This window comes from Triturus cristatus, chromosome 10 (assembly GCF_964204655.1).
Source record: "Triturus cristatus chromosome 10, aTriCri1.1, whole genome shotgun sequence".
NCBI classification, from domain to species: Eukaryota; Metazoa; Chordata; class Amphibia; order Caudata; family Salamandridae; genus Triturus; species Triturus cristatus.
In genome coordinates, this window is record NC_140593.1 from 880,238,933 (window position 1) to 880,264,470 (window position 25,538).

Sequence of the window (25,538 nt, forward strand, 5' to 3'; positions counted from 1 at the left end):
ATTTTCCCAACTGGAAAAGAAAACTTTTACACAAAGAGAAGGAGCAGCGATAGTATGTTTGTACATTGATTTATATATTGGACTACCCTATGCAAATAACTAAAAGCAATTAACCTATGACCAGGTTTTGAACTAGGTATGGGTCCTAATGCTGGACAACTGAACTTTCTGACTTTGTTTACTAAGGCATTGTATCCCAAAATTATGAACATCATATAATTGTTATAATGGCATGCTGATTAATATACACAGGAGATTGCAGGCATTTTTCTGTTCTTTATGTATAGATTTAAAAAATCTGAATGAAATTTAAATAAAGTCATACCATTTATTTAGGAATACTTAATATGTTGGGCTTACTATAAAATAGCTAATATCTTAGGACATACAATATTGGGATTATTAGTTAACCATAATTTAGGATATTATTTAATGATTTTTGGCCCATTTTATTTCAAATGGAGTATTGCCTTTTGGACACAATGCCCCAGTTTATGCCAAATTCCTTTTGCAGAAGTGAAATTAAATTCTGAAATGTTAGCCTTGTTACTTAGGCCAGTTTCACAGCCTTGTTACTTAGGCCAGTTTCACACCAGTCTTTAAGTGGATGTATTGTATCTCTCAGTTTGGAAATGGGAGTAAAAATTGACCTTCGTGTGTGTACATTCTAAAGAGTTCTACATTTTTTGCAATCCACAACACTCTATAGATTTTATTTCCAGGGATTTTTAATTTTTTACCAAAGAGATGTTCCAGTATCACAACAATAATGGCAGAGTGAAATTAGCTGTGGCGTGTCACCGTGGGCCACTCATTTGAGCATCAAAATATGCAGTAGAGCAGTCACAGTACAATTGTGGCAGACTCCAGCATATCCATTTTATGTTGGGAATGCTATCATTCCCTGTTTTTCTCCCGGAAAGCATGACCCTATTCTTTCCAGCACAGTTTATCTGAATCCCTGTTTGTGCTACAGAGGTATGTGTGCTGACCCAGGGCAATTCTGATTAAATATGTTGAATATTCTTCAGGCAATATGGAGCATAAACAAGTGAGACTCTCAGGCAACAACTTCTCATTGTTATCATCAGTATTAGCAAATTCACAACCTGCACACGTTAGACAAAATTGCATTTTGTGATAGTTACCTGATGTTTGAGACGGTGGGATCCTTGGTGAAGCAGAAATAGTTGGAGATATTTTTATCATACGGTAACCACCCATGGGTTCCCAGCAAGCCATTTGCACTAACAGTGACCTGGGATGATAGAAAAACGATTAAAAAAGGGGGACAAGAGGGGTACATGTTACTCTTTTGAGTGGGCCATCCACCCAATGAGTCTTCCTACCAGTTTAAACTTATAACTTTAACATCAATTGGTCTAGATGAATATGCAACACACAGTACCCCACAAATACAGTAATTGCGTTCTCCTGGAGCAGAAGTTCTTTTAGAGCTAGAAATTTATCTTGGAACTAGTGAAGGATAATTGGAATGCAAGATCCTTCATTAAGGTGGCCCAGTAGGGCCACAGGCCAACATCTGGATATCTCTAGTTAGGCACTGGGTGAGCCTTTATGATGCAAGTTGGTAGCAATGGGTTATTGATGCAGTGTCAGATGGAAGCACCAAGCAGGTGATGGCTACATTGTATGCTAGAGACAAATGTTAAGTGTGTGAAGCAGCGTCAAGATGCCAAGTGCAGTATAGAGGTTGTATAGACAGCTTCTTCCCACAATGTGTAGGAGTAATATGGCAATCTGAGTGTAAGGGGCAGCACCCAGATGCAAAAGGCTGTGGTGATGTGCAAGGACACTGTTGGTGTGCAAGGAGGGCCAGACTGGGATAGCAAACCAGCCCTGGTAATTACGGCCGACCAGCCCCTTGGACCACTGCTGCTGCGCTTTTATTACAAGGGGCCGATTTTGCAGCACTGTAAAAACGGCTCCCAGTAACAAAAATGTCCTTCACAGGTTGAAAACCGCCCCCACCCTTCCAGCTCACTGGGAAACGCCCGGTGCTCGTTACAGCCAGTCCGGCCCTGTGTGCAAGGGCAGTCTCAGTGTGCCAAGGGACTGCCTCTCACATTAATCACTGAGGTCTAACAGGAATGAGCAGAGAAAGGTTGCTAGAACTCAGATGGCAGTGGTGGGATGATAGGGGCAGGGTGGGAGTGGTGGAAGGTACCGCATACATTTCCTACAGTGGATTAACTCAAGTATTGAGTTTCCAGCCAGGATGCTTTGAAACTTACCAGCACATCTGGGGATCCCTGGGTGATGAAGGAGTGTGCCTGGTTTTTAGGGACCACAGATTTCACCAGGGGCTCTCCATCCATCATTCCCTGAAAAGGATAAGTAACAATAAGTATATTCTAATAAAATATATTATTGTGACAAAGCAATGTAATAATTGAATGCTCAATTGAATATTCTTAGGGTACAAACTTTCTTTACAGGTCCAACTCAAAGCTACCCCTGTGCTTGATGCTTGCAGAGATTGGAAGAAAATGCATGTGTAAATGGACACAAGGAGCTTGCACATGAGGAAATTGGGAAGTGTTGAAAATGTTGGCATGGCAAAGATGTGTACATGTAGTTTAGCTTTTTCATTTCATTTGTGGTTGGAGTTGGGGTTGAGGCAGGCACAGAACAGCATGTATCACACTTTTTGAGAGGGATGCACATGGATCAGAGGCTGCTCTAAATTACCCTCCTCTTCTATCCTGACAGCACTGTCAAACCAGGGATGATACAAATGTTCCCTGTCTACATTGCTGGCACTGACATACCTACATAAACGCAGTAAGCATTTAGAGCTGGGCAAAGTGTATTTTGCCATCTGTGGTAAGAGGAAGCAAATCAAGAGGCAGATCTGCCTTTTTCATTGGAGCGGCTTCTCCCTACATGTCCCATAAAAACTGAACAGCAGGCTGTATCCCAAAGCGTTCCACTGACTGCTTGAAACTCGTGTGCAGCAGTGGCATCTCGTATAGGGCGTGCTGTGAGGCGGGGTGGGGGAGGGGCAGGGTGGGGGGTAGAAAACTCGGACATACGACGGAACTCAGGAAAGTAATTATTACGTTCCTCCATTCTGAGTTCCGTCTTATGTTTGCTACCCACCACCCTCCCCACAGCACGCCCTATGCGAGCCGCCACTGGTGTACAGGCTGATGGTCTCATATCAATCTGTGCTGGGGCTATTCTGAATGGCAGTCAGCAACCAGAATGGTCGTTTGACAGGGTTCTATTCTAATTGCTTGAAAGGGTAATCAGTATTTAACCAAAATCAAATCAAGAGGTATGTCTATAGCACGACTTGTCACCCTTGAGGGTATCCAGGCGCTGACAGCCTGCTGCAGGGAGTATCAGTTGAACAGCAAGGCCATGAATGAATAGTTTGGTGTGTTAGGGCGGGACAGAAGAGGTGTGGGTAGTGAGAGTCCATAGACCACGTCTAGGGCGACGCATCCCAAACACAAGTTACTTTCTTCAATTGGGCATAGAGTCCATACTATAATCCATTCTGCATGTGGTGCCAATTTTGAAAGTATGGAAAACAAATTCCACCCTGTCTGTTCGCTTAGCAGGTAATAATTTCACAGATCCCATTGCATGAGCACAGATGCATTGGATTTAATTTCTACCACTAATTTAAGTGTTGAAAATAAATGACATATCACAGGTATAAAGGTGGTTTGCATGTAACGAATTATGTGGAGCGTAGGCACAGCAAAATTGGTGTCCAATGCTATATGGAAAAACAAACATACCTGAACAATTCACTGTATATCAAGGAGATGATACCTTTCATGATAAGAGGTATAACGGCAAACAGAGGGCTGAGACAATTCCTCTTTGCCCATACTATCTTCCAGTTTGACCCAAAATGAAGTGACATTCTTCTATGATGCATATTTGTTAATTTAGTTATCCAAGTCCCCTTTGACCGTGAGATATTCAGAAGAGAAGGCAAATTACCTCAGCAAAGAAGGATTTCAGCTCCCCGAGGTTTTCAAAGACACTAGGGGAATAGGTATCCAGACGGGCCATTCGTCTAGCAGCATGCAAAGCAGAGAGACGTGCTGGGTGCGGCTCCTTTGGGGGTAAACACATTAGAAACATCAACCATATATTTAGAATAGATTAGCTCAAACAGTAAAGTCCCCAGTTTGAGTTATCTAGCATTGCTACACCCATTAATGTCCTCTACATATGACCGCACAAAAGAGACACACAAAGCACACACAGTGAAGACAAATAAATCAGATTTTTGTCATGCTGATAAATAAGGGGATTGACACTGCCCTACCAAACCCTCACTATCAAATCCATCCTGAAATATTAATGAAAATTTCAAAATGAACTATCAAGTATGACAAATTTAAGGCATATTTCTGTTAAATGGTTTCATCGTGGTTACAAAATGAGGGTAGACCCCCCCAAGCTCTCTTTCTTCTACCTCTCTAGTTCGTAACTCCTCATTATCCATCCACAAAGCCCTTGTTCTCTTCTTTTCCCACCAAAAAAGAAAATATGTGGTAGGAAAGGAAGAGGGCTTGTTAGTTACACACCAAGAAGAGGTGTGGTGCAGCGGCCAGGGCACCTGACTGGAACACGGGGGCTCACGGTTCGATCCCCGGCGGCAGGTTAGCTCAGCACCATGTGACTCTGGGCAATAGCTCTCTTAATCTTCCCGCCGGCCCCAGTGCCTTGACACCCTTGGGTAATTATTTGCGCTTTACAAATACTGGATTTAATTTCATTTCATGTACATTCATGTTTTGCACAAACCTCTCTCCTACTCTGCCTTTTTTTCCCTTTCCTGCTATGCATCCATTTAGTTGTGAGAATGAACACGGTTTGCCTCTCACTTCTACTTCCATCTCGTTCCATTTTCTTTTTTACTCTACCTTACATATTTTGGCCCTTGAGCCTCCATCCGGCCAGAACATAGTAGACATAGAAAATGGTCTACCACCGCTCTTTTACATTTTAAATATGCACTATTCTGTTCTCCAGATCCATTTTAAAAGTAATTTTTTCATTTAGCCTTTAAATTCTGGCCTTGTTGAAAATTCTAGAATTGTTGATCCTTTTTCACATTTATCTTCAATCTACAACTAGTTCTATTTTGATCTTTTGACAAACTGACATTTTGAGATTCATCAGTCTCAGGGTCACCAGACATTTTCTACTACATGACCATTTGCCAAGTTGACATAACTAAAACATAGCAGCCTGGCTAGCCCCTCCCTTTAGATTAAATTATTTACAATCAATATTAGCATAACACAACATAGGAACAACATAATACATCAAGCTAGTGCAATAGGTCAAACTGTAATGGGATAGTAATAGTCTGATGGGATTTGGAAGTAAACAAATCCAACTGAATTTATATGCAGTAAATATTTCACTTGCTGAGGTAGATCTGTTACCACTCTGCTCTCTGAATAACAGCAATATAAATACAACTATCCAGCTTTTTTCATACAACACCCTTAAGGCAGGGATTAACCTGTTTATATTGGAAGGAGTTATCCTGGGCCAAATTACATTATAGTTTCTGTTGCATCAACCCCAGTATTTGTCAAATTGGAGGTATGGATGTGGGGTGGCATTTGCCGATTTTAGTTCTGCAAGACCGTCCCATGATATTCTAGTTAAAAAGGAAAAGCTGGGAGCTTCATCCTAGGAACCAGTATACCATTGTTAATGTCTGCTCATGGGTTAGTGGTTTATTCAAACAACCCCTGCTGAAACTCTTGTAAAATCACCAGAAAAACAACCCCTGTAGGTACTGGCTCGTTTTCAGTACATGACATGTAACCCCCTCCCAAAAGGCAGGAGAACAACAAAAGTTGGAAACAGTTAAAGTGTGCGAAACGTATGCTTGGTTAGATTTGGAGATTGTATGGCACTAACCAAAATCCTTGAATCCAGAGGCAGAGCTCGAAGAAATTCAGGTAGAGTGTGAGCAACACTATAACCCATGCATTCCAAAATGTTCATTCTTCATTCTTGAATAATGATGTAAAGTAATGCCAGCTTTCTATAAATCCCACATACCTTGAGCAGCTGGCATGGGGTCTGTCCAAAGTTACTGATGATTCCCTCTAAAGCTTTCCGCTCTGTCTCATCTGCAATGGCATCCAAATCAACGACACCTATAGATTGCGGAAAAAAGATGGCAATCTATGCAAGAAACTATTGCTGCAGAATCACATTTTAGGCTCAAATGTTCCCATTCTTTAGGTGGTGGTCTGTCATCGGAGCTACTTCAACTGTGATCACCCATGGACTCACTGTACAGCTTTCAGAAATGTTGGTAACTCTTCATCACCACTAGTACCACCTCTGCATTCTGACAGAAATCACTTGTGTATACTATCAAAGGAGCTACAAACATCAAGGGTTTGCACACATCTAAGCAATGTGTTCTATTGGCAACCCCTTACCCACATCACGCAGCAACTTGCTAGAGGAGCACTCGAGGCTCATATATGGCAGTCCTCAAAAGGACTTTGACATGTAGTGACATGTATCTACTTCATCCTGCAGCAAATCACAGCCATCAAAAGAGAAGAGGATCAGTGAAATCCCTTTTGCACAAATATCATTCAAAATGCCAGGGGGATTCTCCGTTTTACCTCATGTGGTCTACATCTGCATTAACCCACTGGTACCCATTCTAGAACTGAATTTTTTCAGATCCAGATGCATATTGATGATACCCACATATACATACACACTTAAAACTCTCACTCATTTTAGGAACCCTGCCGATGCAATGAGATGTCCGAGGACAGAGAAACTGCACCTGTCCAATGGTCCCACAAAATAGTACAAATTGTTCTTTGGAGACAGCCATAAAGTAGCCTAAGCCGTGTAACTTTGTATAACATTTCAGCAAAAAGGTAAATAAGATTTTCACTTAAGGCTACCCAACAGTTGGAGAGGCACTTGTTGATAGCCTGCATATGCTTTTTATGGAGCTGCCACCTCTGCGTCCCTTCTCTCTCTGTAGGGAGAATGGAGAACCTACAACTGTACTTACTGTTACTTGGGGAAGGCCTAGGTTGGCATGCTTGTCAAGAGAAAGCAGCATCACACAAGTAAAAGTGATCAGATGTAGATAATCTGTGTATAAAGTGTCGAACCACCCACCCATGCACAAAGTCACTCGCAGGAGTAAATGTCACAAAGAGACCAAGGAGAGCACACACTCGGAGAATACTTTCTTTTTTTGTTAATGTGGTACTACTGCTCATGGTGAAGCATACTTGGGGTCTAACATGATGGAATCCTATTTTTGAGGGGGGGTGAGGGGAGAACTGCAGGCTACGTTTAGGATTGGTTGGCCTTACATGGCTTGGCTGTCAGGGTTGGTAAATCAAGAGAGTGGTTGGCCAGATGGATGCATAAAGTTTATCTGGGTCATAGTCTCTTAGGAGGTTTATTACTTCAGAGAATACTCTGTTAAGAGACGAAAGAGACTGCCAAAAGCAAACTGGCTTATGTTTCACAGCCCTCTGCATGAGACCGGCCAGTAAGGCCTTACATGGGAATGGTCCTCGGATCAAGATGGCTGACTGGTGAGGAGCTCCGGCCGAGAGCTCCCGGGAAGGGGTTTGCCTTTTTGGCCTGTACCCCCTGGATACTGCCCCCAGAGACCCTCTAAGCACAGGCATCATTTCCCTTGCCATCCGGCCGCATTCCACTGAATCTCAGATTCCCAAGCCTGCAAATTGGTGTCCCTGATTCTCCAGGCTTACCGATCGTCAGAGGAAGCCGAGAATCGACGTGCCCAAGGGTGCCGTGAAGCAGGATAGATTGTCAAATTTCCCTCAACAGCGGCGTGAAGGACGCAGAGCCATTAGAGGCTGCACTGGCAACTTGCTGTGCGGGTAAGGGCTCTCTCTGAGCCTCATCAGGGAGCTGTTAATTCCACCATGCCGGCTTGAGCCTACACCTCGACTCAGGAATACAAGTTGTCTCCCAAAAAAACAAGCTGCTAGCTCACGCATGAGACTGTAACAACATTGGAGGCTTCCGCTTGTTGTGAGGCGCTAATCTCTTTCAACAAACACGACAACAAGTGTTCTATGCCTGATGCGGTGATCATGAAAGCTGCTGGGTCTCACATCGCCCCGCCAAGCAATCTACACTGAACCGTGGGGGTCCCGACAGACCAAAATTGCCACCACTAGTTGCGGACTGCTGATGATGTCAACGTCTCACAGTAAGACTACCGCGGATTCAAGTTGAAATAATAACGTAAATCACCAAAATCAGTTGCTCTTGTATGCGCCTGACCACCTGCCTGATCTTTAACATGGTGGCTGTTCGTGATCTCTGATGAGACGGATGCTTGCAGCAATATGAATGTGCCGCTCCGCTCATCGGAGGAGTGATTGGGGACCGACGCAAATCTGGATATAGGTGGCGCCTACGTCTGGAATTAGGTTGAACACCGATCTTAACATATCAGAGTTCGGGAACGGCCGCTGAGATGGACACTTGCAATCTAAACGTGCCGCTCCGCTCACTGTCATCGGAGGAGTGATTGGGGATCGCCGAAATTCTGGATATCTATAGATGGTGCCTGTGTCTGGTGACTCAGCCCCTGTACACGGTGTTTGACCACTCAATTACTCACTCCAACTAGGAGAATCTCTGACATGGTTCCATTAATTTCAGACCTTCAAAGCCCAATACGATTTGCGGGGCGATCGATTCCTCAACGCTGCCTAACCCTAAAATGGCGTCCGCGCAAGTAGCGCTTGCACACTAACAGTGCCCTGGACGAGTGCACGATTGAAAAAGTACTAACACTGTGCCTCACTCGTGCCAGATCAATAACAATAACTAATTTACTATTCTTTACCTGCAACCACCAACATTTGATGTATTGGGGCGGCAGACTTCCAGGAAACTGAACTAGCGACCCCACTACCATCCTTGTCATCTCCATTCTGCCATTTCCGGACTCGAGACCTTTGGACAATTAATGATCTTCATTCTATCCCGGCGGAGCCCGAGCATCATGGCCCATTCCCGGTGGAGCTGCATCGACAACTGTAGGGGAGATTGGCTCCAGCTCACCGCTAGAGCCGTCACCTACCCAGCCGAACTTCGGACATAGGTCTCATCGTTTTTCTCCGCTGCTGTTCTCCTCCCTATGGACATCCAGCTCTCTCCGACACAGTTTTCAATGGAACTATGACGTTGCCCCCTGGGCTGAATCTTCAACTGTTTGGACTTACCGCGGAGCCTGCTTTACCTTTGGCTGATACCCAGTGGAGCTATCATACGTAGCTATAGAGGAGTTGGGCCCTGGGATTCACCCCCTCGGCCGGCACCTACCCAGCCGGACATCGGACACTGTTTTTCCTCATCTCCCCGTTATGTTCCCTCCCCCCCCATCTAGGGGCGTGATCACCATGAAGCTCCTTTCCCCCTCTGCCTCTACTGTCCCCTACTGTTCTTCACCCCATGCCCTTTCTTCTGCCTCCTGATATTCTCCCAATCTCCTCTACAGTTCCCCCTTTTTCCCCTCCTTACCCCATCGGTTTTAATTTTTCTATGTCACGAATGCACTAGTAACGAATGTAACTGTAACTGATTTAATGCTGTAACATTGTTTAATCCTCATGTAAAGCGCTTTGATACCTCCGGGTCTAGCCAGCGCTATATAAAAGTCAATAAATACAAAAATAAAAAATAAATACCCTCCTAGTGGAAAGAGGTGAGCATTAAGCTCATCCTGAGCCATTCAAGGGTGATCCATTTTGGAAACTTAGTTCCACTCACCACTCCAAAAGACAAAGTGGCCCAGACTCACTGGTGACATCAACTAGGACTCCACGAGATGTCAGTAAAAGGCCATGTAGCTTCACGACCAGCCCGTGGATCGTTTTGGACACTGTTCACTCCTCTTTCATTTTGGACTGGGGTAGCACTCACTCCTGGAATTGAAAGTCAAGTCATCGTTCTGATCATGATATTGAACAAGGGTTATAGCAGCCTGTTGTAGTTTGAATTACCTGGTGCTTCAAACAAAGTTTATTCACCCCTAGACCATGCACTGACTGCTCCATGACAGCCCCTTCTTGTTCACAAGCAGGATGCTCCAGCTTAGGGAAGCTGTAGAGACTTGAATACTTGATTGTTAGTGTAGACTCCCTCTAAAACCTAAAGTCATGTGCGCCCCTGTGACTCAATATTCTGTTTTTTTTAGGAGACTGCTGGGCTGGAACAAGTGTACTCTTTATGTGAATGCGTCTGTAGTGTGAAACTAAGTCATTTACACATGGCATGGATGTATCTTATCCCTGCCAAATAGGATTCCATCATGTTAGACCCCAATTATGCTTCACACACATGCATGGAGTGGCTGTGCTGATCGGTGGAAAGGAAGGGTGGCTTTATGACACTGTTTCTGACCTTCTGTAACATAGTTTAGGCACTAGTTATGCCACATTTGATCCTTATGAAGGGCCAGGATGCCCTGCTATGCCCTACGGCCCTCATTCTGGCCACAAATAGTCTGGGGCAATGGGGGGCTATAAAGGCTAGGACAACCTCCTATTCAAATTACTAGATCCAGGGATAATCTACTCATAATCCTCTCACATTTCAAAACTGTCCAGCTTTAGAAAAAAATTGGATAAAAGTTGAGGCCATCCATCCTCCAACTCACTTGCAAGCTACTCCATTTGGCACAACACACTCAGCAAACAAAAGATTTGGGTTCATACAGAGTTCAACCACTAAAGGGTGCCATCAACAGTGATTAGCAGAAGATAGCAAAGAAATACATTAGGATCATGTGGCCAGAATGGTTTCCATCCAGAGCGAATAGGTGTATTCCAAACCTAAAAGCAGCAATCGAAGCAGCTCTGAGTGCCCAGCAAGAGATCGATAATCAGAGTCCAATCATATTAGCTATACCATATACAACTCCAACACACTAAATACCTTGCCTCTCCTCACTTGCACTGCATTCACTGGGACCATCTAAAAATAAGAACCATGCCTATTTTTCTGCCTCACTAACAACCTTTAGTGCACATATAATTTTGAAGAATCACATATAATTGATTTATACTTCAGAAACAACCACAAGGTGACATGTCCCCACCATACAAAACACTGTAGAATAAATATTTCAACAACATGTGTCCATTGTTTGGCTAATATCTGAAACTAAGGACCTGAATATTGTGAGACACCATACACACTGCCAAAATACTTGATCAGACAATGAGCAGAGTAGATGTTTCTGTCAACCTAGAGTTAGAAGGGTCCCCCACGATCAAAATTTCTCAGTTCACCAGAATAGCCTCACAAGTGCAGCTTACATTGCAAGGCGAAGCGCAGCAAACAAAAGATTAATGAAATGCAATTGAAAGCACAGATGCAAGCAATCTTGTGACAGACAAAATAATGCAAGCCAATGAGTGTATAGCTTTGTAAAGTTGGATGACCACTGGCAACCCTCAGCACCACAAAAATAACTAATTTTTATTGCAATGAGACCAGTTTGATGCTAACCTTCCCTGATCTTCACGGGCACCTACGAACTGGCATGTGTTAGTAAGACCAGCCAGCTGAGAGAGACTGACTTGCACCCCTTAATGGTTAGAGCTGGTGTATGATGCACCAGCACCCTCTTACCCTCATAGGTGCAGTAGTAGAAGACGTTGAGGGCCTCCACAGAAGCCAGACCCCGTTGCTTGTGTCCAAATATCAAGTCAATCCACTCATGGAGGTGCTCAGACACGTACTCCGATTCCTATTTGAAGAAATATAAAAAGGAAATCAATCATATAGGGTTCAATGAAATAGCTTGGAAAATAAATATGGGTGTCAAATGGAGAGAGTACTAAACCACTATCTTCATGTCTTTCATTCATCAGTTTTTGTGCTTTCCAGATTTTAGTAAAGAAAATAACGCTCAAGTTAATATTTAGTTTGTGCAGTTGAAAAATGCAATGGCTGCCAATCAAATTATATTTAGTAATCGCAACAATACAGAAATGGGAGCAGTATATATAATAATAAGTAAATGGGACCGAAGACCAACTTGCTGAAAAAGGAGGCAAAGGTAGCCTACAGCTTCTTGAAAGGGAAAATGAAGCAATGTTGCACAGGTTCATTCTTGTTGTTGCAAGGTCTGTATTTCTAATTCAATAGCTGTGAAGTGTAAACAATGGTTTTTGTGCCCTTGTAGCTGATTTGAAAGTGAACTGATTATTATTTTGAATACATAAAAAGTAATAAATGAGAGCTTCAATGACACCAGGACTACACGCCTAAGAAGAACCTTTAATAAATTCATTTGCAGTTTTTCATCATTGTACACTTAAAAGTATCTTTGCTAAGAACACAGGCTGATTACAAGGGAACTTTGTATGTAGGCAGAGTGTGATTAAGTTCCCTTTAATGGAGGTGGATTCTGTTTTTAGAAATAGATACTTCAGTTGGCAGATTTGCTGCTTCCAGCAATAAAAACACATACCAAATTCCCTGGGAAGATGACTCGCAACATTATGAAATTAAAAAGGTACAAATAATGACTTCCAAACAGGGGACTTGGAATTAATCACATATAGGAAAGTCTTAATGCCAGGTCAGAAGTGTTAAACTACATTCAAAAGTATATTCAGATTCTATTTTCTAAACACTCCTAAATCTAACACACCAGGTCAATAATAGGTGGCAGGGGGACCAAGCAACTTCCTCAGATTCAGAATTTTTTTTCAAATGCAGAAGTTGAGATCAGCATACAACACCATACATATAGAATTACACTTCACTGGTTAACACATTTTTTGCAGAAATCTCATTTTTATTGGTGCCAGAAAATCTGATGAAAATGGTTGATATGTTAGATGCAAATCTCAATTTAGATTAGATCAACATCGCAGTCAATTGCTAAGATCAACCACTAATGGAATGGACATTATTGCCAGTTGCTATATCCCTTCATGTAATGTTAAATAAGGCAGGTCTCCTAGCTTTGTCAAAGGGTCAGAACACGAAAATATAAAAGGCTAGCCTATTGGCTTTATCAAGGTGTCAGCACATCAACATATATAAAGCACATCTATTGGCTCAGTGAAAAAGTGGAAACAATAAATTTGGAGTATGTTATTGATAAAGAAATCCTTGTAAATGCACACAATACATAATATTTGTAGTCACAATCTATGGAATAAAAACGCTTTATTTAAAAAACAATTATGACAAACGACCATAAATGGACATAGCCTGATTAAGCAGAATCCTCACAGCAGGCAACTCATGGCCTTTATATTGGACATACCGATATCACAGCGAATTATTTAAACACGGATGCTGCAGATACAGAACATTAGGCCCTGGTTGATCCATGATTGGCTTATTTAATTTAGTGGTAAGTCCCTAGTAAAGGTCACTATGTGTGCACAGGACCTGTAAATTAAATACTACTAGTGGGCCTGTAGCACTGGTTGTGCCACCCAAAGGAGTAGCCCTGTAAACTTGTCTCAGGCCTGCCATTGCAATGCCTAAGTGCAGTTTATAACTGCCATGACAAGTGCACTCACTTGCCAGGCCCTAACCTTCACTTTTACTATGTACAAGGTACCCCTAATGTAGGCCCAAGGAACCCCCATGGGTAGGGTGCAGTGTATGTGAAATGTAGGACATGTACTGGTGTGTTTTACATGACCTGACAGTGAAAAACGAAATTGGCAGTATTTCACTATTATAAGGCAGCTCCAATGATAACCTATAGGAGAGCTAGTCCTTACAACATTTTACAAGTGTAACTTTGAATCTCTAGATGTTCCCAATTGAGAGTTTGGGATCTCTGAGATCAGAATTTAAAAACACATCTTTTTGTAAAGGAGGTTTTTAAATTGTGTGTTTTGAAAATGGCACATTTAGAAAGTGGGCATTTGCGTGCTTTGCCATCCTGTGCCTCTGCCTGCCTGTGGAATCAAAACCTGGTTTAGACTGAGAGAGGCCTAATTGTGCATTCACTTTAGACAGTCACACAAAGGGAGTTGAGGTGTGCCCTGCATATACTGATTAGCTCAGTAAGGCCCATCAGCCTGGTAATGGGCAGCGTGGTGAGACGAGTTTTCACATACACCAGGGGGTTAGAGACAGAATTTAGGTGTGTTTCTGGAGCCAAGACTAGGCAGGACAAAAACTACAAAGACAGTCCTTTAAAGGCCAAAAGTGATACAAGTATTGAACCTAAAACCCCAGACTTTTAGAATACTTCTGAATCAAGAGAAACCTCTGTCAAGAACAGCTGTAAGGAGGAGTACTGCCCCTTTGATGTGTGTTGCTTTGCTGGTTTGGCCTGCAGTTGCTGCTTCGGCTGTGGAGAGGGAAAGGACTGGACTTTGCTTTGTATCCTGCTTGTGAAGTTTCTCCTAGGGCTTGTGTGTGCTTGCCTCATGTTGGAAGTCTCGAGTCCATCAGAAACTTTATCTGCAGCTGCCTGAACGCCACTACTGGGAGATCTGACCTGCCAAGTGGTGTTAATTCCAGTTCTGAGCCCTTGGAGGGGTTCCCTGCAACAAAAAGCTGTGAAAACCTGCAAATTCAACGCGTCACCCTTCCAGCGCCTGTTTTTCTGATTCAGCACTGCCATGTGGGAGAAATTTCCATGCACTGCCGCTGTAGAATTCGACGCAGCACCTGGCTTCGGCCCAAAGAACCTCCCCAGCCTGAGTTCAGCACAGAGGTCTGCGAAGTCTGAGGTCCCGCACTGAATCCGATGCAGGCCATGCTGAGCAGCTGAGAAGACTGATTTCTTCAGCTGCGATCCAATGATCCGTCAATGCAGCACCTGGTTTACCACTGCTGCATCGATTCCAGCACATCCAGATTTCCACGTATCGCACCTGTGTGGCAAGTCTTCAACGACGCTGGGCTTCAATAAGGAGCCTAGGCTGCATGTCTGGAGAATCAACCCATCACCTCGCCCACACAGTAAGAAACCAACACATCACCTCATCTCCAGTAAGGAACTGATGCCTCGCCTCCCCTGTGTAGCAGTAAGGAACCAGTGCATCACCTTTCCTACGAGTAAGGAACCGACGCATCACCTTCCCTGCGTGTGAGGAACTGATGGATCATTGTGCTTTCTGGCGCCTCACCTCCCCTGCACCCATTTTCATTTTTGTGATGTTGACGCATAGCAGGTACTTTGCGCTAAAAGGGAACCATCCATAATTTTATATGAACTGAACTGTTTTAGCTCTTTTAAAAGTGATATTTGGACTTGTGTGTGTTGGATTTGTGTCATTTTTGTCTTGTTTGATTTAGATAAAGATATTTTATTTTTCCAAACTGGTGTGGTGTCCATTTGTAGTGTTTTCACTGTGTTACTGTGTGTGTTATGTACAAATACTTACACATTGCCTCTGAGATAGACCTGATTGCTCGTGCCAAGCTACCAGAGGGGCGAGCAGGGGTTATCTTGCATTAATCCTCTTATCCCGACTAGGAGCAAGGGTACCTACTTGGCAGGGTGAAAGCCACTGCCAACTAGAGACCCTTCATTTCTAACAGGCCACTGTGATGATTTTACTTTGAAAAGGCCTTGGTAAGCCTGGTAAACTACCTAAACCCTGATGGAGAAACACTATCTTGACTGATGCCAGGATTTTTCCTTTTCCGACTCTTCGAATGCCTGTCTCGGGACATCCATGGGACAGGCCCATACTCTTTTTATTTAGAGAAGCCTTACATCTATTAACTCGCGTCACGACTCTTAGTATTACAGGTACACAGTAACTTTGCAGATCGATGGCGGATTTGCTCTGACCATGCGCAATTTTATGCATAAGGACCACTTCCGTCTTTGCAACTTTTTCAAAGCTGGAAATCAGTAACACGTGTCCGCAGCTGTTGTACTTTGCTTGTGTTGAACAAATAAGCAGCCTCAATCTATATGAAGAATAAATATTGAATGATGCACCACTGGACTCTTAAATGCATTATTGGTCCTAAATAACAATAACATATGGCCTTCCATTTGTGTGCTCTGGTATCTTGTTTTTTATTTCCTCGGCCTGATGTTTTCTTTCAGCCGAGCACATCACCCCTGGTGGCGGGGTGTACATACCGGGAGAGCATGCATAAAAGACTCTCTTTGCTACTACACATATCCGCAGACTCTCTTCATAAATATGTGCAAACTTGGTAGCATAGCCATCACCTAATGGTTTTGCAACCATAAATGTGTGTTTGACTCTTTCGTTAACACTATACCAGCCACAGAATCACTGTAGTACCGAGGTACTCATGTGGTACCTCAGTACTAAAAAAATAATTTTGATTTAGGCCTTTACCCCCCTATATCTTGGGTGATGGGGGTTCCTAGAGTATCTTACCCTGCCCTCCCATCCTTTCCACCCCCCCATATATTATTTTTATTCTTTTTATTTTCCAGGACACAAGGACTCAGTCCCCAAGTCCTAAAATGGCTAGCAAACACCTTCTTATCTTTTTGATTTGCCGGTCCTGCAGTAGTACAGCAGCCTGAGATATCTATATTTTTGAACCATCATTTCTCAAACACTGCTGAATGGATTTACTCTAAATCAAACAAGCATATTTTCTGGGTAATAGCTTTCTGCCAAATTTAGTGTAATTCTGAACAGCAATTTTGGCTGTAGCTGTGTCTAAAGTTCCTATGGGAAATTGCATTTCAGCTACCCTGTACTTCTAAATAAAGATGTACAACTTTGTTTATTTGGAGCATATATCCAGGCTGCCTTCATTTCCATGAAGGGTTGAAATGGTTAAAAAAAAGTGGGAACTGTCAGTCGTGCCACGGTGGTGGGAGTCAAAGACTTAAGAATACACAGAATATATATATATTTTTTTGTCTTTCCACCTTCAGTCAACTGCACGTAAAAACGTACAAACATTAAATGCATGTTGAATTAATCAGTAGGAAATGCAGTATGTTACATAAGGAAAACTCAGTTCTTAAGCTCTCTGATCCCACACAGACATCTGCAGTGATCCCATTAATCAACTGAATCCTGATTGGAGCAATGGGGAATAGTAACTAATATATGTATAGTGCTGCGAGGTCCTACCCCATAACAAAAAGCATTATGAATGTGTAAGTCATTATTAAAATTTCTATTGTATACAGTATAAGTTAGACTGCTGCAAAATTATTTAAACTTTGAGTGTTAGAAATTGGTTTACTGGTTTGACTGTGGCTGCTACTTCCCAATCCTAGTCATGGTAAGGGGCAGCCAAACTCTGGTAGCTTGGCACAGAGCAGTCAGGCTTAGCTTAGAGGCAAAGGGTGACCACAATGTGTAAAGTATTTGTACAACACTTTATACAGTAAAATAGTGAAAACACCACACAAAAAGGATCCCCACAAGGTTTGAAAATAGATCTGACTTTAATAAATACAAAAAAGACCAAAACGACGAAAATCCAATTAACAGAACCATAGATATTTTACTTAAATACTTTGAAATTCAATATCTCCAATAGCGCTTTGTTGCCGTTCTGGTGCGACCAGATAGCGCCAGAAAGCACAAAGGCACAAGTTCAGGCCAACCACGATGGTGTGCAAGCTGGCTACAGGGAACCAGTTAGTCCCGCAGAATAGAGTATCCTAAATCCTGGTTGTGGAGCATTGCATGGATCTGTCTTGAAGATGTGTCGCGCAGCAGAGGAGATGCGTCGGTTCTGAAATGCAGTGTGAGGTCCTGTTGCGTCAATGTTGAGGGTCTTGTCATTGGGGTTTGCGTGTGAAGTTTGGTGTCGAAGATGCATGGTGCAGCAGAGGCGATGCATCAATTTCAGTCAGTGGTGAAGCTGTGATGCAGTTTTATCACTGTTGTTGAGGCTGCCATCAATGAGGGATACAAGGAGCTGGCGCTGGGAAAAGTGTCACACAGCAGCAGTTCGGGAGGCGATGCGTCGCTTCCAAGATGCGGAAGGCGGTGGCGATGTGAATTATTTGCAACAGGTCAAATTCACGCAGCAGTAGCAATGCTTCAGTTCTGTTTGGGGATGTGCAGCTTAGCCAAGGAGATGCATCCCTCAAATGAGAAGATGCATTGGTTCCGCTAGCAAGCACCTTAGGCCAGGTTCCGCTAGCAAGCACCTTAGGCCAACTTCCAAGGGTCCAGGACTAGGGTAGCACCACTTGGCAGGGTAGACTCTGAATCAGGACTCTACCATCTGAGGTTGGAAGCCTGTTATGTCCCGGAGGCTTCAAATAACATGTCCAGCCAACTACCTGCAACTCTTCATCCAGAACCCAGAGTGACTCCAAGGGCTAAAGTCCTTCTCACCCAGGCAAGAGAACAGCATTGAAAGTACAATTTCCAGAACTCAGCTGCTAACACCTTAACAGACATCTCAAAAAGAACAAACCTTTGTCACTATGGGGGGGCGTGGCCGAGCCGAGCAGCAAGATGGCCGCTTGGTGAAGTGGCTCTGCCGGCCGAGTGCATTATCCAGCAATTATCCTGTATTACTACTACTCATCCATGCTTAAAAAAGTGTGAAACGCCTGCTGTGAGTGAAGTGGCACACTGCGGGGTACAGCTTTGCGGTGTGCCATGTATAACATGACTCTCCGGCCTGTGCTGTGAAGGCCTGAAGAGTTGGGGAGCTGCGGAGCAATCGCCATACCGTCGTACCTGAGCTGGGGGCTGCCGGCCCTGAATCCATCTGCCAGTGCTTCTGCAGTGAAGTGAGGCAGCCGAGAACGCTGGTGTGTGGGAGCGGTGCCGCTGTGCTACGACTTCCGGCGGCTGGAGCGGCCGTGAAGACTGCGGCGCTCCCATGAGGAAGCACGCGAGGCTGCTGCTGCGCAGGCCCCCGTGGCTGAGGGGCACTGCCACGCCGGCTTGCTGACGCGGATTGCAGAGTGCTGGGTCCTGGGGAGTGGCCCCCTCCCTCCTGGACCTCGGGGCTACGCCCACAAGAGTGACCTGGGGCACAGCGTGAGTCGGACCCAAAAGACATCCAGGCGACCAGCCGCAGCGCCGGAGGAGCTGACGGAAGGAGCGTGACAGTGAGCTGGTTTGACCGGAACTCACGAAAAGGTATGGTGAACTGATATCTTGAGGCCCTGGCCGGTGCGGGCGGGGGCCCCTGATTGTACCCTGCTTTATAACTCTGATCGAGACAAGTGACCCTGGGCCTCAGATGGTGGATGACAGTGGGCTGCTTGTGGCTGGCGCACTTGCTCCCTCCTCCCCTTTCCCGCTGTGGGGCGCAATAACGCCGGATGTGCATTGTGAGAGACTGGCACTGTGCAGAGAGCGGACTTCCCCCCGAGGCAAGCGCACCCTGCTCTGATGACTGTGGGGTGGGAGCCTGCGGAGCCAGCTTGCAATATCTTGAAGACTCAGGGCGGCCCAGTTGCACGTGGGAGGTTCGAGTGGTAAGCTGATTTCTGTGACCTGTCAAGCCCCACGCTGTGGACCCGCCCTGTGTTTGCCTGTGGCTGTGGAGTTGCTTACTGTGAGCACTATCTTCTGCGCCTCTTTCTGGCTCTGCTTGGTGTGGAAGACAGTGGAATCAAGCACCGCGCTCCCTAGAGCGGCACATGTCTCGGCCACTCCTATGCTGTATTGTGTTAAATTGTAACAGGCTTGGCGTTCCAGGGGTGGTGAGACTGGAGGGCTCCGGGTGCACCCGGCAGTTGGAAACCAGGCGGTGATCGCATACCCCAGAGTACCACAGCGGCCGTTCGAGGAACACAGCCCATTATTCGTCTCTTGATCCCTGTATTCATCAACACAGCCGCCCTGTCCTCACCAGCTAGTGGCGACACGGCATACGGGCCCTCAAACGGTATTTGTTAGGGCGACGACTGCGGCACACAAAGTGCTGGTGGGTGCCTGGGGGTCCGGAGTCCCTACCTTGATCGGCGAAGTGACAGGGCAGCCTGGAGGGGCTGCGGACAGTGCCATCGCACCCTGGAGGGGCGACGTGTCCGGGGTGTGGCCATGGGTAAACCAGACAATAAACAGGTCGAGATCACCTTTGAAGAACGCAACACACGGCTGCAAGATAGGGGGTCGATGCCGATCACCATGGTGCCTGAAACGCAGGTAGAGCCCGAACAGGAGGACAATATTAAAGCTATGCTGAGGGAGGTGAAGGGCAGCCTGTTGGAAATAGACTCTAAAATTGACTACCTGGCGCTGTGCATGGATCAGGTGTCGCAAAGGGTAGACAAACATGAATCTCGCATTGATGCTCTAGAAACCAGGGTCTTGGATGTAGATGACTGTCAAGCTGACACACACGAACATCTACTTCGTATGGACAAGGTACTAGACGTGATTATTCCGTCTTGACCTTGCTTCAAGGTCTTCGTTGCGGGCCTTAATGTCTGCATCATGGGGATACCGGAATCAACAATTATCACGAACATGGAACAGTATGTCAAAGGTTTGCTCAGAGAATTGTTTGGCTCTGGACTGTCGGAGATGTTCCTGGTGGAAAGAGCTCACCGCACTTTAGGCCCTAAGCCCCCTCCTGGTGCACAGCCGCAGCCAATATTGGCCCGGCTTCTGAACTACAGAGACACTGTCCTAAGGCTGGCCAGGCAGAAATACACCACCAGGGCAACAGTATAGCTTTCTACCCGGACTTCACGCAAGCGGTCCAAGCAGCATGACGTGAATTCATCCAGGCCAATGAGCTCTTCCAGAAGTCCGGCACAAAATATGCGATGTTGTATCCTGCGCGGCTGCGGGTGCAGACTAGGGGCAAGCCGATAATCTTCATGGAGGCCAGCGGCCGCTCTGAAGTTTGCCAAGCAGACGGCGAGGCAGCAGCAAGGGAGAAATTCGTCGGCTGTATCATCACCGAGCAGTCAGCTGACCGATAACAACTAAAATACTATATATGGTGGTTTGTGTCCCAGTTGTGTGTTACTTAGCTATGGTCATATGGTGTAGTGCTGTTCATTTTCTCTTACAATGTAGTGATGTGGTAGTAATCATTATACTCGGCCACCCTGTTGTTCTGCGACATGGCAGTTCGCGATTCCCTTTAGTCCTGGACTCCCAGGGCTAATGTTTGAAGTGGGATGTTTTGGGAATGCACAACCTGATTGGGGGGTTGGTGTGAGAGGTGGGTGGGAGGGGGTTGTTATGTTCTTTAAACTTAAGTGTCGATGATGGCCCATGTGGATGGTGCTATCCGTTCTTGCCAGAGAGATACCGCACACACCGCCAGGAGGGTGTCATGTGGGCGAGAATGTGGTTACGACACAGTTTAATGCAATGCCGTAGCCGCTCCAAATTTGGTGCTCTACATCCTAGTATCTTTCTCCACCAATGTCTAAGTTAACTTGCATTACCTGGAATGTGCGCAGTCTTAACGACCACCGCAAGTCCCGCCTGGTACAGTCATACCTAAGTAGACATGCTGTGGATATCTGCCTGCTACAGGAGACCCACCTCAGTGAATCTGCCCGGTCCAGGCTATTATCCAGCCGTTGGAGTGAAGTGGAGTAACTGGATGTGTGCAATTATTCACATGGGGTTGGCGACATTGCCAGGGGATACCCTTTTTTATCAAACGTTGAAGGTGGTTGGCGACCAGGAAGGCAGATTTTTGTTGCTTCTGGGGAAATTGCAATGACAATTTGTTGTTAAAACAAACGCGTATAGTCCGAATGTGGGCCATCCTTCCTTTTTTAACAAAGTATACAATCATTGGGGGATGCTGCTTTGCTGTGGGGAGGTGATAAAGACAATACTGTGTTGATGTCGGCTGACAGGGCGGGAACATCCCGCACTCACCATCCCTAGGCGGCTGCAGTCCTCAGAGGCCTGATCTCTGATTTCCACTTGCTTGACACATGGCGGGTATTTCATCCGCATACCCGAGAAGGTACATGCATCACGCAGCAGCATCTGGCATGGTCCAGGATGGACTTATGGCTTACTTCCGGAGATTTACACGCTTGGGTCACAGCAGTCACACATCATGCACGAACACTGTCGGACCATGCCCCGGTAATCTTGAGTCTCACAGTACCTAAACCGTATAGACAGCCATTCATGTGGTGCCTTCCCCTGAATGCGCTGCTCGATGCGGCCTTCCGAGAGGGACTCCGGGCGTAAATAACAGAATACTTTGAACACAACACAGGTTCGGTGAAAATCGTTAGTATACTCTGGGATGCATTTAAAGTGGTCATACGGGGGGGCCTGTATAGCCAGACAATCAGGGGTTCTCCGTGCCATCCATGGGAGTTTAGACAAGCTAGAGGCAGAATTACACACCCTGGAGGCACAATACTGTACCACACCATGCTCCCTCACGCTGGGGCACATCCGCAGCAAACACGCGGAGTTTCAGGATGAGGCATCACATGAAACAAACTTTCTCCACAAGCATGCCACTGCACGACGCTACGATGAGGGGGATAGGCCAGGCAGAACACTTGCGAATTTACTGTGCCCACCTAGAGCTTCCTCATTTGTGGCTGCTTTGGCCTCTCCAACTGGTGACATAGTGCATACTCCACCAGGTATTCTGGACACCATGAAAACATTCTATGCACAACTGTATACATCTCGCTCTAGCCCATCAGAGGCTGTATCGGGTGACTACTTTGACTCCATTGCATTACTTTGGTAGAGCAGAGCACACCGGGAGTATTTAGATGTCTCGTTCATGGTAGAGGATGTGCGCCGAGTTATAAGCAGCCTGCCCGCAGACAAGGCACCAGGCGTGGACGGCTTGACGGCCAAATTTTATAAAGAATATTTGGAACTGCTGGCTCTCCGCTTGTTAGAGGTCTATCAGGAGGCAATGGAGCTGGGAACTCTTCCCGAATCCATGCGCGAGGCCATCATCATCACATTGTTAAAGCCAGATAAAGATCCCGGCCAATGTGACTCCCCTCTCCCTGATTAACCTAGACGCGAAGATTTTCGCCAAACTCTTAGCCACCAGACTCCAGCCATTGCTTCCACTGATAGCCAGACCGGATCAATCCGGTATCATACTTGGACGGTCAACTTCACACAACCTCCGGATGCTGTTCGGCCTACTACATTATCTAGCCCCACACGTCTCAGTGGCATCGAGGAGTGCGGCAATGGCTAAGGCGTTTGACACCCTGGAGTGGGGATTCCTGTTCCCGCTGCTGCACCAACTGGGGCTTAGCCCTCTTTTTACTCCGCAAATCTAGCTTCCCTACACCCTCCCAACGGCGCGCCTGAGAGTGAATGGCTTGGTCTCTGACCCTATCCCCATCACACGGGGTACTAGACAAGGTTGCCCCCTATCGCCGTTGCTGTTCGCAATAGCAGCGGAGCACCTAGCTGCCCGCATACGCAAGCACCACACGGATAGAGGGATAGGGTTCACAACCAGAGGACTCACAGTGTCCATGTACGCCGACAATCTCACATTATATATGACAGATCCCAAAGAGAATTTTGGCCCGATGACGAGGGAACTCCTTCGATTTGGGGGACTGTCCGGCGTAGTGGTTAACTAAAGTAAATCCGTAATTCTTCCACTAACGTCTGGAACTCAGCCATTTGACACTGACTACCCAATAGCTTGGGTCACCCACCCGACACGCTATTTAGGGATTTGGATTAGCAGCCGCAAGCAGGAGCTATGGTCGGCGAACTACGGCAGTGTGGTGGACTGGATAGAGGACAGAGTGATGAGGTGGAATCCCTCCCTCTCTCACTGGTGGGCCGCCTAGCAGTGGCAAAAATGATTGTCCTGCTCAAATTATTGTATCTATTTACCAATATTCCTATCCCCCTAAACATGCATTTTCTCAAACGCATATGCTCACTTATGATAGAGCTGGTCTGGGTGGGGAAACAACCCAGGATATCTTGGGAGATATTAACACTACCTCAGGCACAGGGCAGGATGGCAGCCCCGGATTTCACACTGTATGCGTACAACGCTCAGGTGCAGTTTTTACACTTTTGGACTCATCCTACACCTTTTCAGCCATATGTGGCAATAGAGATCGATAGAGTGGTGCCTCTTCCCCTTAGCACAGCACTCTACCATACATACAAACATCCACGTGATGAAGTGGACACGGTTGCAACCCTGAGGTGGGAGCGTGGGGGGCCTCTGCAAGAGGGCACACATGGAAATACTCTACGCGCCATCTATACCACTGCCTAATAATCCACTGGTACCTCCACTGATAGATACAACAAATATCATCTGGGTACAGATCTCTAATAAAATGAAGGTTGTGAGTGTGCGCGCGTTCCTGCGCCCTGTCATCTGTTATGATTGCCAGGTACTTTCCACAGGAGCGTCAGGAACTTGGAGAAAAGTCCTCAGTCTTCCGACTCTATCAAACTCTAGAGTAGCAGATGACATGTCAGGGGAAAACAGGGAAACAAAACAAGGATAGGCGGGGTGAAAAGCAGGTTGTGTTGATGAACCACGTCAGGGATAGTTGCGGGAGTACCCAGCTGCAAAACAAAAGAATGTATTATACTCTATCTTTTCCATACAACCCCAGTGTAGGAACAACACACCTCTATGGCACCTACCACGGCTATTGGTCACAGCTAGTAGAATAGGAGGGTGTCGGATTTGTATCACTCCCTATATTCCCCTACGATAGAGTATGTTTTGCTAAATAGTTGAGTTACTTACCTAACCTTTATGCTAAATAGTTGAGTTACTTACCTAACCTTTATTCTTCTAAGAATGCACAAGGCTCACCCCGTAGTTCTCCAGGATGACTATGAGTGATACAGGATTGTAATCCTCCCTATGTTTCTCAAGAAGAGAGGAGCGTGCTTGTTCTTCTAGTGGGTATGGTAATATCTGCTAAGAAATTCAATCAAACGCATTATCTCCAAATTAATTAAAAACAACAATATGTATAATCAGGCAGCGCTATGCGCTGTTACCGTGTTTCTGGTGAAATGCACCGTCACATGAACGCTGCACAGTGGTCCACGCTAGTACCCCAAAGAATATAAGAGAATAGGGTCTACACTGGAAAGACGAGAGAACCTCTCCCGTCAGTGGGTAAGGATTATTAGCAGTGTCCGGCCAAGAAACGGGAACTAGTCTGGCCGCGAGGCTGAGCAACTGATCAGGGAATACAGCAGGGGAACCCAGCGCCCGGCCAAACTATGGGAACAAGACTGGCCGCAAGGCGGAGCATCAGTTCAGGGAATACAGCAGGGGAACCCAGCGCCCGGCCAAACTACGGGAACAAAACTGGCCGCGAAGCGGAGCATCAGTTCAGGGAATACAGCAGGGGAGCTCAAATCAGATACGAACATGCTCAAGGGACTGTAAACTACGGAATAAGGTATACAGGAAGAAAAAGGTAGCCGCTTTCACCAACAGTAGTAAATGCAGCGACGATTTGCCAAACAGAGAACACCGTAGCTAATTGTTTCGTAGTTGACGTGTGCTGACGTCAACGGAAACAGGAACTACTAGAGCGGAAGTCAGGCAATAGCAACAAGGACGGAAACGGGGCTAGGAGCAAGAACGCTAAG

General features: G+C 45.7%; 1 protein-coding gene across 6 annotated transcripts in view; it reads right to left on the bottom strand.

The window, feature by feature from the left end:
- Positions 1 to 25,538, bottom strand: part of NBEAL2 (neurobeachin like 2) — a 737,578-nt gene that overhangs the window by 46,879 nt on the left and 665,161 nt on the right. For all 6 annotated transcript variants that reach the window (XM_085628557.1, XM_085628556.1, XM_085628554.1 and 3 more), the window contains 5 exons: positions 11,683 to 11,800; positions 6,073 to 6,170; positions 3,982 to 4,098; positions 2,256 to 2,345; positions 1,149 to 1,258 (listed from right to left, as the gene is read on the bottom strand). In XM_085628557.1, the coding sequence (XP_085484683.1) occupies positions 1,149 to 1,258; positions 2,256 to 2,345; positions 3,982 to 4,098; positions 6,073 to 6,170; positions 11,683 to 11,800 (533 nt within the window). The remainder of the gene's footprint in view (positions 1 to 1,148; positions 1,259 to 2,255; positions 2,346 to 3,981; positions 4,099 to 6,072; positions 6,171 to 11,682; positions 11,801 to 25,538) is intronic.